At 43.0% G+C, this 17,142-nt stretch overlaps 1 protein-coding gene across 1 annotated transcript in view; it reads right to left on the reverse strand.

Moving 5' to 3' along the window:
- PTPRT (protein tyrosine phosphatase receptor type T) overlaps window positions 1-17,142 on the reverse strand; it is an 815,678-nt gene that overhangs the window by 595,992 nt on the left and 202,544 nt on the right. The window contains exon 6 of the mRNA XM_068986822.1: window positions 6,371-6,664. Coding sequence (XP_068842923.1) covers window positions 6,371-6,664 — 294 coding nt within the window. The remainder of the gene's footprint in view (window positions 1-6,370; window positions 6,665-17,142) is intronic.

Raw genomic sequence — 17,142 nt, forward strand, 5'->3', positions numbered from 1 at the left:
GTTTTCCTACATTCTGCCCTAGACTAAAAACACATCCACCCGAAGATGCTCATTGCAGAGGGTGAGGTCTTGCCTCCATTCCCTATTTGCAAAGCCTCATTCATACTAGCCTTGGACTCCCAAAAGAGAGAAGGGTCTAGAAAACATGCTTCTCTCCCTTAAGACTAGAGACAGAACCATAAAGTGACAATTCCCATTCCCATCAACAGGTACCATTGCAGCCCCTTCAGGGTCCTGAAGCCACTCATGAAAGACCCAGAAGACCTGCATAGCCACTCACCAGAGCTTCTGCAGGAATCCACTGCTGAGAAAGTACAGAGAGTAGCAACTAGAGAAATCCCTTCCAGCAGAGTCCATCATGCTACAGTAAGGAAATCTTCTTAGGCCTGAGATTATCTCTAAATATTTAAATATTCCTTAAAAGGGGCTTCTCTACTCTGGGTCCTCTGCTAGGCAGATGAACTGTCTCACTGAAGCTCCACAACAAAATAGTCCAAGTATCATCTCTTGCAAATAGACGAAAAGAAACTAAGGCACCGACAGAAATAATTCACCCGTGCTCATCCAGCTAGCAAGTGCCAGCCTGGAATCAAAATCAGAACCTTTTTAGCTCTAAAGCCCCTATTCTTTTCACTAAATTCTAATGACTACTCTCACTTCATTGAGTCCAGCAATTGGAATTTCTCTTTTTTATCTCCTTGGAGAAAAGAAAGAGGGAGACACATATCATTTCAAGTAGAAACCCATAAATATGTAAATAAAATATAATGTGCAATCAACCCTCCGGTGGAGGTAACAGGCAGAGAGCCCTCCAAATCAGCAGCTAGTCTCATACAGTCACGTGTCTGGCTGGATCAAGTTGCTATTCACTTAGCCTGAACTCTCTGAGACCGCGGTGAAGTGGATTCCCAGGCAAGGGCCCTTTGATTTCCGAGAGTAAGCAATCTCAGGGGATGTGTGATTACTGGGCTTGCTGGATGGTTAATGTGTGATTCCATAACTCTGATGTGAAGAGAGCTGCCCAGGGTCTGGTTCAAGAAGGGCTTTGGGGGGAAAGAGATTTCTGGAGCATAAGAGAAACAACTTTAGGTTGCTGAAGACCTGTTTTTGAGATACGGGGGAAAATGTCACCTGAGAATAAGATCAGGATCTGTGAGTGAGTGTTGCGTGGAGGCAGATTTGGGTAAAAATGAGGGAGAGTCTCTTCCATGTGATGCTGGGTGATGATTTTAAGACATCAACAGGCAAGTGCTCAGGCCATTAACAGTGGTACCTGCAGAAAAGATGCAAGGCCCGTTTGGACCAGTTTGATGTGTGCACCTCCCATTTTCTCACCTATCTTCCCACTTATTGACCTTGGGCCCCATTCTCAATGCCAATGCCCTTGATTCTTCTTGAGCACTCAAGACAATTGATGAGAACAGCCTGCCTACTGTCCCCACTCTTTCAACCTAATAGATACTCTCTGCTCCTACATAGGATCCCATCCAGAGTTTAACAGTAACCAAGCTAGCACTGCGTACTGAGTAATAGTAACTACCCCAGATTCCCAGCAGTAGCCTGGTCTTCCATGGGAGAACATGAGCATCTCATCAGAGATGGCATTCAAGGTGAGGCTGATATGGACAAGAGAGAGCCCTTCTGGGGCCCAACTCCTATTACTGGTTATCTGCTATTGTGGATGTGCCAGAGGAAACCACCTGCTACTTTAGACCAGAAGATCTCTGAGAGTCCAGGCTACAACAAGATCATTATGTTCCAGAATGATATTTCCCATGGGAGGATGAAACACAACATCATGGGGGATGACCCACCCTTCCAAATGCCAGTCAACCCAGAGAAGTGGACAAGTAAGGCTTTCTGTTTTGATATCATGATTCATAATCATAACACCCATAATAATAATAGCCACAAATAATGACTTGTTTCATTATAGGCATCTGACGAGCCTTTTGAGCTTTTCAGAGCACTTTGATGTACATTATCGTCTTTGCTCCCCAGGCCTGTATCTCAGAAAAGATGGTGAATGAGTAATCTGAGCAAAAGGAATAAAATGACGACTTGAAAAAATAACTGAATGAGGCATCTCAAGAGAATAGCATGAAGAACGAGAATTAAATTGCTTTCATTGGTACAAAGAAGTCCTTTTGGCTTTGAAATCCAGGTGCAATGAGGTAGTTCTCATGGAAGAAGAAGAGGGAATCTGCTGGTGTCTCTGAGCTCCAGACTGACATCTGTCATCACCTGCTTACAGCTTCACCTCAAACACAACATAGCCAAACCTAGGCTGGCTTTCTTGACCCTAAATCATCTTTTGTGCTTTCCATCTCAGAAAACAGCTCCATCACTCATTTCCCAGGCATTTGAGTCTTAGAGTGGCATCTGTGACTCTCTTCTCTTATCCTCCCATCCCCGGATTCCTGTATGATAAGTCTATGCAGGCTCCAGTTTAATGGCTAACTCTCACCTTAAGGATTGGAACCTGCTCCCAGTGCTTCCAAGAATCTACCTAGTGACCTGGCAAACCTGGCAGAACCAGAATGCACCACTACCCGCCCTTGCTGAATTGGGTCCCTGGCATCTTCTCGATACCTGAGCCTGTGGCTTCCAGTCGCAAGCCACTGTCACCAGTACCTAGCACTGAGTTTGGCACATGGAAGGGACTGAGTAGACATGTGATGAGCAAGACTATAGCGGCTGTGCATGGTGGTCATTCATGCTCAGCTTGTCTCCATAGTTACCAGTCTCTTTATTACTCAGTCTCACCCACATGTGCAGAGGAACCTCCATCAAACCATGTGACGGGCAGTTCGTTAGGTCAATACATTTAGCTATAAGAACATAAGTGATCTGTAAGTTTTGTCTGATGATTCTGTGCTTCAGTATTTTTCCATCTACCTCTGAGAACTGCCTCAAGGATCAAACAATACGATGGCTGTACTACCAAAGTGGTATCTGAGTGTGTCGCTGTATCAGTGGTGCTTAAATGTGGGCGTGCAACAGCATCACTCAAAGAGCTCCTTACAGCACAGATTTCTGGGCTCCACCCCCAGAATTTCTGATTCACTAGGTCAGGGGACACGGCCTGAGAATTTGCATTCCTAACAAGTCCCCTGGCAATGCCAATGATGTGGGTCCAGGGACAAAACTTTGAAAACCACTACTCTAGGTCAATGTAACAGCATTGTTCTTTCCACATCAAACTTGTTTTTCTGTACAAAGTTCGCCATTTCAATACCAGACTTCATGTTTTACCCTTTTTGCTGTTTTCTTGGAATCTTAACCCAGTCTGTAAATTCCTCTGGGTAGAAATTATACCTTCCACACTCCACACTCTCTCATTTTCTGTTTTGTAAAATAATGAGTACATTTCCAGTGTGATTAATAATAGAAGAGAGACAGGGAGGAAAAAAGCTCAGACTACCAACCCCAATAAGCAGTCTCTACAAATGGCTATCAGCCCTAGAATTCTCTTAAAAATTAATTATGAGGCAAAAAACAGTCTACTATCAGCAGCAATTGTGGAAAAGAAGATTACCTTTTTGACAACACATTTTGTAAGATGTGGGTTATTCAAGATTTTAGGCATAACTTACTTAAACATCAACATTTTTGAAATATAAAACCACAAACAGTGTCTTCAGCTCATAATTTTTATAGTGATAGTCAGACAATTGTGTTTTCAACATGCAAAATCCATTACACAGCCGTGGCAACAGTTTGCAATAGATTGTAAATTTTTATTGAGATGATCATCTTGCAATTGAATTTCAAAATGTATTATATGATCATCAGCAAATAAGTCCACGGGGGCTGCTTAAGTACTCTGAATATCATTTATAAAGATCAAAACCCCTGGAAACCCTGTGGAAAGAGAGAAGTCTCATTGGCAGGATCAAATCAATTATTTTTATGGATGAATACTGAATTGCAAAGCTGAGATAAGGCATTACCTGGTTTAATAACATATCCTTATGTCTTTTTTAAGTAGTAAGTTTTATAATCAGGTTTCAGTGAGGAATTCTACCAACGATTGGTTTTTGAAACCAATCAAGAAAATGGCGTCTCCACTCATCACAGTGATTCAATAACACTCAAAGGAATATTCCCAAGCAATAGAAATACTCACCAACTTTGGGTTACATGCTACCAAGAGGCACTGTTGCTGCTGCTCAGTTGCTTCAGCCGCACTGGACTCTTTGCAGCCCTATGAACTGTAGCCTGCCAGGCTCCTCTGTCCATGGGATTTTCCAGGCCAGAATACTGGAGCGGGTTGCTATACCCTTCTCCAGGGGACCAAGAGGCACTAAACTGGTTACAGTCAATTCTACTGTAACACTTGTTTCCAAAAAGCAAATGTTCTCCAACATGATTGACACATTAGGGAACAATGTGAGTATAACATGAATTTCATACTGGCTATGTGTGATGCTGCACACAGAAACACTAGCAGAGCAGACAACTGCACTCAGCTGGACTGAACCACGGAGGGACACCCCAGACGCACCCACCTCTAATATCTCCCTGCTCCCTCTGTTCACTGAGGGTGTTATACGCCATGTTGATCCACACGTGGATCAACTCACCACCACTTTCAGACAGTCCTCCTCCACCTCCTCCCAGTAGCTCATGCACTGTGGTCTTCTGATGCCCACTTCCACAGGCAAACTGCAGGACATTTCAAGGCAATGCCCCGTTCGTATTACCTCTGTAAGACTGTACATGTGCATACAGGTCGACATGTGCAAGTACAGCTGGGCCGCCATTTTCACTAGGCTGCTCTCTTATGGGCCTGTCACGAACGAAAGGTGTGACCCTGCCCCACTTTTCTCCATGAACCCGGAAGCTTTTATTGTGTAACTCTGAACAGTGCAGTGATTTTAGGCACACATTATGTTGCACTATAGCCTAACTGTTTTATTTTTCTTTTTGTGCCATGGAAATGATTGTACTGATGGGTCCTTCACTCCCCACCCAGAAGGCAGAAGGGATTCTTTCCCCCTCAGAAGTCAACGGCTCATGTTGCCACGTCACTGGTCCTCCACTGGAGCACCTCCAGCTCTAGATACCAAACCAATGGCACACAGCTCTCTCTATGTATGTACCAATGTGTGACCAATGATCAGGGGCATTTGAGTCAGAAAACCTTAGTGCAAACCCTGACGGTGCTGCTGGCTAATTCTATGACTTTGGATAAAACGTTTAAAAATGTTGTCTCAATTCTTTCATTTATATATGAGATAAAAGTACTTATATCAAATGGTTACTTAAGAAAAATAAAATAAATAATGTGATTTGCAAAAACAAAAACAAACAAATCCCACATTAACACTAAGTCCTTTTAATTTCTTGAGTTGCATTCGAAGTTAGAACATCTAAGGGTACAAATCAGGGGTCTAATCCTAGCTAGCTCCCCTTATTAGTAACATCACAGAAGCCTAGATTCTTGGGGATATGGTTGGATACAAAGAACCCTCTAGGATACAGTTCTAGCCTGCAAACTCTTTAGCATCACCAGGAACGTCAGACAAACTGTCAGAGCTTGGCTGAAGGAAACATTGAGCCAGGAGCCTGCAGGGATTTAGAATTCAGAGGACCTCTAGACAGACCATCCCAACCCAGATTCCTAGTAGAGTCTAGCCCCCAAGGGACACAGAGGCAGGAGGCTCTGAGGGATGAAGGCATTTTCAGAATCCACTGAGAGATGCTTTCAGAGCCAGAAGGCACCAGGAGCACCTCAGTGGCTGAACTAGAACTAGGAGCTCTCAAGGACATTGTTAAAACCAACAGCTCACTCGGGTCACAAGCCCAGCCCAGGGACAAAACTAAAATCAGAAAGACACAGGATATGCAAGATGAATCAGAAGCACTCAAACACACAGATCAAGTGAAGCCTCAGGTCACACAGTCAGAGCCAGGAGCCTGCAGAGATACAACCGGAGCTGGACCCTTCAGGGACACAGCCAGGAGCCCTCAAAGAAGCGAGATCAGGACCCCTCAAGAACTCAGAACCAAGAGTCCTCAGAGATGCTGTCAGCAGTAGGAAGCCTCGCATACTCCAAAGGTCCCAGGAGTATTTGGGGAGAAGGAACCAGTGTCCCGGGAAATACTATTCAATCCAGGAAACTGTCCAGGACTAGAGAGGCTAGACGAGAGCTAGAGTTAGGTGATTCTTAGACTCACAGGTGAAGCCAGGAGGGCCCCAGAGATGCCTCCAGAACCTCAAAGGCAAGACCAAATACTGCTTATTACCCCAACAGGATGCACACTTATACCAAAGAAGTTGAGGAATGACTGTCACAACTTCAAGAGCAGCATCACTCACAGCAACTGCACAACATCTCAAAATAGTCAGGAAGAAGGGTCCTACCTGCACACTTGGTTCTGGTGGTGAGGGGAGGCCCTGGTGGTCCCGTGCCCCCTTCCCCTGGTCGTGTGAGCAGCACTCGGATCTCATACTCCACATCGGGGTCCAGATGCCACAGCTTATAGTTGGGAGAGTCGACGATGTGGGTCTCCGCCCAGGTGCCCGTGGTCGTGCGGTACTCCACCTCCTTCAGGATGATGGGGCCATCTCCAATGATGGAGTTGGCGTTTGGCTTGATCCACAGGTAGGTGGCCCCCACGGCCAGCAGCTCCGGAGGGGCGATGGGCGTGGGAGGCTCTGAAAGACAGGAATCAGCAAAGGATGTCAGACGCAAATGGTTTACAAAACGGACTTCAGACATGTGAGGACAAAAGGGCAGAATTCCGTAGAGCCAGAGAAAATAGTCTAAAATCAATTAAGTTATTTAAGTAATTGTATGTAAATACCTGAATCAATATTTCTTCAGTAACTATATTCAATCTTCCCTGGTGGCTCAGATGATAAAGAATCTGCCTGCAATGCAGAAGGCCCAGGTTCGATTCCTGGGTTGGGAAGATCCCCTGGAGAAGGGAATGGCAACCCACTCCAGTATTTCTGCCTGGAGAATTCCATGGACAGAGGAGCCTGGTGGGCTACAGTCTATGGGCTCACAAAGAGTCAGACACAACTGAACGACTAACACTTTCATCAAAACTCCTTCATTTAAAGAAAGGAAAGAAAGAAGGTCATCGTGATTTTTCCTGAACACAGCAAAGCTGCCTGGGTTAATATTCTGTTTTCTATCCTCAAATGAGAACCAGCCTTTACTAAATCAGAGTTTGGTTCAAAACCCATGGGAGTCAGGGGTTTACAAACACTTCTTTTATGGGAACACACAGATTGTTAGTGAATGATCTGTAGAATGGTGGTAGGTGCTGAATTAGCAAAAGGATGATGGCATAACGGGAGTTCAACTTCTTCTTCTACAACTCTAACAACTTCCTCCACAGAGAGAGGGTCATGATCACAGTGATGCCAGTGGGAAATCAAGGGTCAAGGGAAAAGTCACGCTGAGCTATTTTGGATCTCCTATGTGTTGCTACCTCTCTTTTACTAAGTTCTATAACTTCAGCTAAACAGACTAGAATTTCAACAGGCACTAATGGTGGCCTCTCTCTGGCAATTTTTAGCTCACTGGCAAAGCTGCAGAAATTAACACTTGCTTTATACTTATTTACCAGAAAATTTCATTTGCATTATTAGTGTCATTCTTGGGATATTAGCACCTCCATTTTGATGGATTAAAAACCTGAGAACCCAAGTGATCATACCACTTAACCAAGAGAGTGGAGCAAGTAAGGCAAAAGGGAACCCACATCAGCTTGCCTTCCAACACCAGCTTTCCCTTTGGAAGGCTGTTTATCTCTTGATACCCACTGTCTACAAACCAGTGTGGGTATATTTATTTTTATTTGTAGCAAAAATCAGCAGTGGAACAACAATAAAGAAGAGAGTAGAAAGAGAAAACAATTCCCCTTCCTTACCACCCAATATAGTTGCCATTTTTATATCTTCATGTTCCATTCCAATTTCTATTCATATACTTAAATCATTTTTGTGTGTAGTTACAGTGACACATAGACTCAGAGAAGATTTTCTTTTCTTCCCTCATTTATTACAACCAAAGGACTTTGCTTATATACAATGTGGATTTTAACATCACTGTCTTTAGTAGTGATAGAACAGTGCATCAGATAATTGCAAGAATTATGCTCTGATTACAGGGCACATTAGAGTAGTTTCAAGTATTGTGAAGGTAAATAATGCTGCAACAATCATCTTTGTGCAAATGATTCCAGTCCTTCTTGTCTTATATTTTCTTAGGACCAACTTTCAGGAAGTGGGTTATCTGTCCAAGGGTATGAATGAGTTAGTGATTCTTGGTGTAGAACTAGGAAGTAAGGGTGGGGATGGCATTTGGGACGGAGTACACCAAAACTATGTTCAAGAACTTTTGGAGGGCCTCTGGGCTATTAAGGCAGGTACCAGTTTCAGTTTGGAACTCAGGTGGGAGCTTTGGGAAGATAGGTCTCATTCAGTGTTTTCTTTCTAATTAATTATCTAGCAACGAAAATTCTCCAGAAAGAGAACAATCATCTATGAAGCAAAGATGGACAATATTTTCTCAGTGTGACTTGAAGCAGATCTTCAGGGACAAGTTCAAATTGCCACTATTATAACCTGCCATTTGGTCAGAGGAGGAAATTAAGCAGATTAGTCAAGCTAGATGCTTTTCTTTACAAAGCCATGGAGGTTATTACTCAATGCCTTGTTTCTAAAGGTGTTTGCAAATTGATTTTTGGATAATTTGTTCCAGGTAGAGAAGTTCAGTTGGCAGGCAGATAATTTCTGGGCTCATCCTTTGTGCATTTTAAATATATAGACCCTTGGATCACCATTATCTACTCTCCAGAGTTCCCATCAGTCTCCAATGAGGCCCCAAAGGTGATATTTTTGTAGCTCTGTGATGACTCTGCCCAATTCCTTAGTAAAATTACTCACAGACAGGCCCTGGACAGAATTAAGATCAGCAGACTTCAATACGTTAAGGCTTGAACAAGTGGTTACAATAAGTTCTCCTCCATGGACTTTCCACCCTAGTTTCTACTCTCCTAGTTTAGGCATTAGCAGTAAATTGCTGACCATCAGAAAGAAAATCAAGTATCAGTCTCTCCACATGCTTAGTTCTTCATGTATTTTTGATGGTAGGTGCAAGTATAGTAACAAACATTCCCTCAAGGATATAAATGTGTCCATCTCAAATGTCACACTAGTTTACATGTCCATATGCAGACTTGTCCTTCCCTGTGATCACTCAAGAATATATCACAAATTACATCCCAGTGTTTCCTGCACCTGATCCCAGAAGCCATTAGATTATTCTTTTGTTCTTTCTGTTTTTATTAATTTATTGATTTATAATCGGCACATGAAGGCACATGAACTCGTGGATCAAAGAGAAAAAAAAGGGAGGAATGATTTTTTTTTGGTATTGTGCCTGTTTCGGTTTTCCTCTCTGAGATGAGCTATTCAGCCAGACACTGCAAGAATGCTATGAAGCCATCTAATTCAACCACCAGAGTCATCAGAAAGGAAACCAAGAACTAGGAAGAGCCCATGAAGTTAGAAGAAGGTGTAGACAGCTTGAGAACTCAGGGTCCAGGTAGCATTTCTGCCTATGGTTTTCTCGTCCTATACTTGAGATGCTGAAGCAGATAGCCGGAAAGATCATTAAAAGAAGTCTATACGAGTTATCTTTAACTTTGGGGGATATGCAGGATGCTATGGAAATGTGAGAAATTCTAGACTCTTCTCTTCAGGAAAATGTACATAAGCATACTACCTAGAGTTTTGTACATCATTTCAGGAATTCAGGAACCTTTTTGAAGACCTTGCATGAATTCTTGAAGATTCTATGCTGAGAATAAAAGAAATCCACAGAGATTCTCCTGACAGCCCACATGCCCCTAAGAGCTGACACTTCTCAGGGACCCTGAAGCCACCCTTTGCTGCAGGAGCTAAAGCCTGGGAGCCCTACCATGTAAATAAATGGAACTTGATGTAGGGGTCATAAACCTAGTGCTTCCAGGCTCCCAAATATTTGGCAAAGACACATACGCTAAGATTTCCACCAGACCAAGCACAGTAAATGTCGAGGTTCCCATGACCATGACCCACCCAACACATTCATAGATTCAACAGTTGGGCTAAAATATTTAAAGGAAAAAACATGACTCTGCCCATTTAACGTTGCATGTAGAAATCTTCCGCAGAGGATGCCTTAGGTGTTCGGGCTGCTACAGCAAAAGACCACAGATTGGGTGGCTTAAACAACATTTATTACCCACAGTTCTGGGGGCCGAGAAGTCCAAGTTCAAGGTGCCAGCATATTCAGTGTCCATGAGGCCTGTGTTATTGGTGTTTTCATGAGTCTTTTCACATATGAAATGACTAATATCTCTCTATACCTGGCCCTTCACCGTCAACTGTGCAAAGCCAGGAGGAAGTGTTTGACATTTGATGGTACTCCTTGCTGAGAAAGGTTGGAACAAAATCAAGAGGGAGGGAGCCTGGTTTTCAGGAAGATGAGATCTGGGTTGGGAGATGGTACCAACCTCCCTCCAGGCAGGAATCAGAGCGCTTTGGGAACAAGAACCCCAGGAGCCATCACCCCTGAGGCCTGGGCAGCAATTGCCCCTGACTGGTCAAGGCTCTCCTTCAACAGGCAGGTGGTGAAGTGACCCCTTAATGCAATTCTGCTTCATCCTCAGGCAGCAATCTCCAGACCAATTCTGTCTTTCTCTTTCCTGCTGTGAGCACTTGTAACAGTTTGACTCCCCAGAAATTCCTACAGAGAGCAGAAGTGCTTCAAATAGCTGGAGAGCAAGCTTTGCACTTGTGTATTGTCTGATCGAGACAGAAATCAAATATTTTGAGAAAAACTGAATGCTACTAAGATTGAAGTGAGCTCTTAGGCATGTTAAAGGTGAATATAAACTGGCTTCTGACACTATCACCCTCTGCCTCCCTCCTGATCATCTTTCTAATTGCACAGCATTTACTGAAGCATGTGAGAAGCGTTCCATAGGAACGCCCTACCCTGCCCCACCCGCCAACATACCACATATACCCAGAGACTATTTTATCACTGCCTCATCCACACTGGCACACATGCCGTTTTTCCCGACTGGAACATCGTTTCTGTTGCTTTGAACCAAACCATGTCCATTTTTCTTTTCAATTCTGCTTCATAATGCCTCAGTTGTGTGGACCGCAAGGCTAAGCACACAGTAGATATTTAAAAAGCTTCATGCTGGTTAGCTTTTCTACCAATCAGCATGCAACATTCTTGTATCAAATAAGGCATGGAAGATCAAAGAGAAGAAAATCTAGTTTGGGGCCAGGGCCTGGTCTTTGTCCTCCGCATCTAGTTAGCTGTGTGACCCTGGACACACCACCCAATCTTGGTGGTTCTCAATATTTTCATCTTTAGCATGAAAGATGATTCAAAGTATAAAAGTATCTGAATTTTCTGCCAAGGACCATGGGGGTTCTATGTGGATATGTTTACCGACTCTACCCTGACTATGTTGCCAGCAGTAGACTGCACCACCTCATTCATCGCTGGCCCATGAGGTCCCCGAGTAGAAGGCAGAATAATAGATATAGCATCCAATCTAGCAGTAGGTGTCGACTAGAATTAGTCTTTGTGTCTAACCTTAACTTACGGCCAATGTGCAATAAATATTTAATGACCTGTTTAAATGGACAGAGAAAATATTGGATAAGTTTTCCCAAAATAAGAGGTTGGGGTGGCAAGACAAAGAGAAGGAAAGAGAGTGTTATAGAGAACAGTGGATGGGCATCCAAGCTAAGAACTGAATACGTCTGGGAGAAGACATCAAATGCCTGGAACAGAACAATAATCAAAGACATAGCTAAAGAAAAAATTTTTGAACTAAATGAAGGTCTGAACTTGCAGACTATGAAGAGCACAGCGGGTTGCAGGAATAATCAATGATGAGACTCAAACGTAAGAACATACTGGCAATATTTTGAAATACCAGACTAAAGAAAAATTCCCACAAGCATCTAGACAAAAACAGATATTCATCAATGCAAAACAAAAAGACTGAAAAATCAGTTCCCATACTTCATCATTTCAGTTTGAAACACAGGAATATAAGAGAAGGTGATAATAGCAATCGTAACTATAAACGACAGCAGCGGCAGCTAACGAAAGATGCAGTTTTGATGAACCTGTCACTGTTCTTAGTGCCTTAGAGTATTAACTCATTTAATCTTCACAGCAACTCTAGGAATAGATAATATTATGATTCACATTTTTCTGAACAGAAGAAAGAGATGCAGATTAAGTAACGTGCCCAACATCAAACGGTTAGTAATTTAAAGAACCAGGATTGCAGCCAAGAAGTCGTACTGAGGGGGTCTGCATTCCACTCACAATAGTATAATACACACACAAGATTTTAAGAGGATATTTCATATCCCAAGATGTTTATAGACAACTAAGTTGTGGTACATTGGTGAAGCCAATGGATAGACAAGTTTAGATTCTGAAAAATGGAGAAGATGCATTATCTATATAACTTGATGATAGATCCCAGTCCACACTGGGGTGAACTGAAATCATGACCTCTAAGATGGAGAAACTGGGACAGTAAAAGGATCAGTCTCATGGGATGATTACTAATGCAAGACTCTTCTTTCCCAAGTAAGAGTCTAAAAGGGAATCACTGCCTTACGTCAGGCTAAACCAAGACAAAACCGAAACTTTTAAAACAGACAGAAATCCCAGTGGCATTTAGATGTTCTTACATGTAAGCAATTGCACTGTGAATGGTTAACCCTTCCTCTGGCAATTATTCTGAAACTGGACATGAAAAATTTCCATGGAACAGTTTCTCCTTAGACAAGACTCTCCAAAGGTACAAAAGCCCAATTTTAACTAAATTAAAGGAAAACAACAACAACAACAAAATCCCAGCTACCTATGCCTATTAAAACGTCTAGGTAGAAATACGCCAAATGTTGATTTTTCCTTAGGATTGTGGGGAAATGAGTATTGTTTTCTTTTTTGTGTGTCTCTGCAAATGTCCTCTAATAAACCTGAATTGGGTGTTTATTCCAAAGATAAGCATATTAAATAAGTGTTCTTAAATGTTGAACTTTTCTAACCAGTGGGACCTCTGCTGGGATTCTATGCTCTCTACCACCAGGAGTATTTAACAGTCAATCTCCCCTCTCATCTGCCCCGACGACAGGTGACAAGATTCAAGAACCACATCCGTGTCCCTTTGCCAAGCCAGTTCTTCCCCCATAGCTCCTAATAAGGAGAAATCATGGCTGCCTTTGGCACGGCTCAGATGCCTGCACTGTAAGTTGAGACTGGACTTCTGAAAGGTCCCCTAATTACAACAACTAATATTTTAGAATGCTCTACCTGTTTCCTCATTCATTTTCCTCTGGTGCCCCACAAAGCACACATCTTACAAGTGAGGAAACCAAGGCTCAGCTACTTCAGGTAACCTTCCTCGTCTCACACAGTGAATGAGCAGAACCATGTGCAAACCCAGGCCTTCCCAAAGCCTCCCCCTGTCCTCAATACTGCGCCAACCCTCTTTGTGCTCTAAGTGTTAATATAAAAAGCGTGCTTCTATTTCAGACCCACAGCCTGTGAGTTCAGCAGAGTAAAAGTATGCACTTAGGATTCACTGTGTGCCAGGCACTGTGGTAAGAACTTTATATGCATCATCTTATTTAATCCTGGAACATTCTTCAGGCAAGGGATATTAGCAATCCCATTTTATAAACTAATTTTAAAAACCCTAAAGCTTAAGGAGGTTAATGGCTCACAATCACAAGTAAGAAAAGGAACCAGGTTTCAAACTTAGGAAGATTCCAGAGCAGGGCTTGTAATCACTATATTATACTGTCTACTGCTACTAGGATCCCCACAGTTGAGGAGGATGAAATGATTTATCTTTAAAGGTCATAGAGAAGTGGTTTTGGTGAGAAGAAGCCAGATCTGGTAACTAGCCAGTCCTTCGTTAACCTGGCATCAATAATAGTCAGTTCTCTCAGAACCCCAGATATGGAAGATACATGGAAAGACATTAGCCCTAACTGCCAGATGCAGAAATCCGTAACATGAGCTAAGACTCAGCTTGAAGCTTATCTCCAGGGATAAGGAGCAGAGTGTACGGTGTTCACACAAGTAGTGAAGAGCTTTAACAGTGAGAAAGTCCTTTGAAATACAGACCACAGTCTTTCTCCACCTGCTGTCACCAGAATGTCACACCAGGCCTCCAAGAGCTGGCCCCTCCCAACCTCTCCAGGTTCCCTGACTACCGAGCTCCCCTCACAAGTGATACAGAGGTCGTAGGAGGTGTTTTTGGCCATGGTGGTCCCTCTGCTGGAACATTCTTCCCTTTCTATCGTCTCACTGTTCTTGTCTGATTCATGTCAATGTATGGCAAAACCCACCACAATATTGCAAAGTAATTCGCCTTCAATTAAAATAAATATATTAATTTTTTTAAGTGAGCTCTCCTTTTTTTAAACAAATGAATTTATATATAACACAGAACTAGACCCAGAGACATAGAAAACACACACATGGCTACTAAAGAGGAAGGAGGGATAAATTAAGAGACTGGGGTTAACATCTATGCACTGCTATACATAAAACAGATAACCAACTAGGACCTACTGTACAACACAGTGAACTCTACTTAATATTTTGCATTAATAATGACCTATAAGAGAAAAGAATCTGAAAAAGAATACACACACACATAGATATATGTATATAGGGACTTCCCTGGTGGTTCAGCGATTAAGATTTTATGTTTCCAATGCAGGGGAGGTGGGTTTCGATTCCTGGTCAGAGAATGAAGATCCCACATTCCATGTAGTGTGGGCAAAAGGGGAAAAAAATAATAAAATAAAACAAAATGGTATCATATTAAATGATCCATTAAAAAATAATGTGTGTGTGTGTGTGTGTGTGTGTGTGTGTGTGTATAACTGAATCACTTTGCTGTACATCTGAAACTAACACATCATTGTAAATTACGTATAGGTAAATGAAAAATAAAATGGAACAAATGCTGGTTCTTTAGATAAAATCATGAACTGACTTCTGTGAGAAAAAAAAGAAAGACTGAACTGTCCTCTGGGACACCGTCCTGGCTGTGTGCTCTGTGCTGCAGGGTGCCTGAGCCCAGGGTCCCAGGAGCAGAGCTTGAGACAAGGATTCTGTGCAGAGACTAACTGGAGGGAAGTTCTCAGAAGAAGGTGGACTAGGGAGCCAGGATGTGACTTCATCTAAAGACGAGGCCATCCTCATCCCAGAGGTGCTCTGGAGCAGAGAATGCACCATTCATGGCTCCTCTCTGAGGCAAGGGGGCAACCTTCTGTTTCCCTGTGTTATTAATTGGACACGGGCTGTTTAGGGGTGCAGGTATTTCCCCTCAGGTAAGCAACTTCCCTGTAGCCAAGGACAAGAAACCCTGATTTCCTAGGACTTCTGCAGCTAGACACCACAAACTGGGAGGCTTAAAACATGCACAGCCTCCCAGTACTAGAGCTGAGAAATCTGAAACCAGGGTGTCAAAGGCGACCTGCTCCCTCCAAAGGCTATAGGGAAGCCTCTCGGGCACCTGATTCTAGTGTTTGATCTTGACCTTCTTTGCTTGGAGATGCATCCCTCCAGCTCTGCCTCTGTCTTTACATGGCCTTCCCCCTCTGTCTGTGTCTCTCTGTCCAAATTTCCCTTTGTTCATGAGGTCACTGGACATACGAGGTTAGCGCCTTCCTTCTTTTCCTGTCTCAATTCCCCTCCAATCAACCAGTGTCGCCTTCAAATTCCAAATAAACTATTTGCAAACCCCTGTCTCAGGATATTCTCAGTTTGGAGAAATTCCAAGTAAGATATTATGACAGTTTTATTCCTAATTTTTAAAGGAATCTCCACACTGTTCTCCATAGTGGTTGTATCAGTTTGCATTTCTACCAACATTGTTTAAGAGGGTTCCACACCCTCTCCAGCATTTATTGTTTATGGGCTTTGTGATGATGGCTGTTCTGACCGGTGTGAGATGATACCTGACAGTGATTTTGATTTGCATTTCTCTAATATGAGTGATATTGAGTATTTTTTCATGTGTTTATTATGCACTGAAACATATATTTTACCATATGTAAAACAGACAACAAGTGTGAGTTTGACACATGACACAGGGAACCCAAAGTCCGTGCTCTGTGACAACCTGGGGGATGGAGTGGGGAGGGGACACATGTATGCCTATGGCTGATTCATGCTGATGTTTGGCAAAAACCATCACAATATTGTGAAGTAATTATCCTCCATTGAAAATGAATAAATAAATATTTTTTTAATATTACAAAAGCTGGGGCAAGTTACTTAACCTCTCTGCGCCTCAGTTTCCTCATCTGTAAAATGGGGGCAATAATAATATCTCCTCCACGGAGGGTGCTATGAAGATTAGGTAAGGTATTGCATTCAATACCCTTGGAACAGTCCTAGCACATAACAAGTATGCTGTGTTAGCTACTATTATCTTCCTCCTCCCAGCCAGGACTCCATGGAGTCAGCCAGCAGTCGGTGGGAAACAGCTGGTGCCCCCATTTCACGCCCCCCACAGAGAGTCACAAAGATCCCATTAAAGGCATTCCCCTCACTGTGTCAGGATGAAAAGGGGCCACAGTCCTCTCAGTGTGTACTCCTGCCAGCTCTTCCACAAGTAAGTACATTTATGAGCTCAGCCTCGGTCTACTTCACACGGCTGTGCTGCAGCCAATGAATTCATTTAAAAATGCATAATTCAGTAACGACTTAGCACCAGGAGAGAGTCTGTGATCTGCAACACTCGACACTCGGTCTGCTCCGGGCTCCGTTGTCCTCACCGCAGACTTGACATTTTTGAGAGGACTCTTTGCTGGGCCACGTCCCAAAATTAAGAGCTGAATCATCATTCTAGAAGGGCCTTTTCTGTCCTCGCCTGCTAACCAAGAGTCCTAAGAAAATATGACTAGAGAGTCTATCTCCTCCAGAGAAGGGCCTAGGAGAGCCTGGACTCTACGTCTTCAGAATCAGAGACCACACTGCCCAGCTATGGAGAACAGGGTGGAGGAAACTTGTGCCTTCACCTATTTGGATCTCTGAGTTCCAAAGACATCCAAGTCTACAC

The sequence above is a fragment of the Capricornis sumatraensis genome, chromosome 15 (genome assembly GCF_032405125.1).
Source record: "Capricornis sumatraensis isolate serow.1 chromosome 15, serow.2, whole genome shotgun sequence".
NCBI classification, from domain to species: Eukaryota; Metazoa; Chordata; class Mammalia; order Artiodactyla; family Bovidae; genus Capricornis; species Capricornis sumatraensis.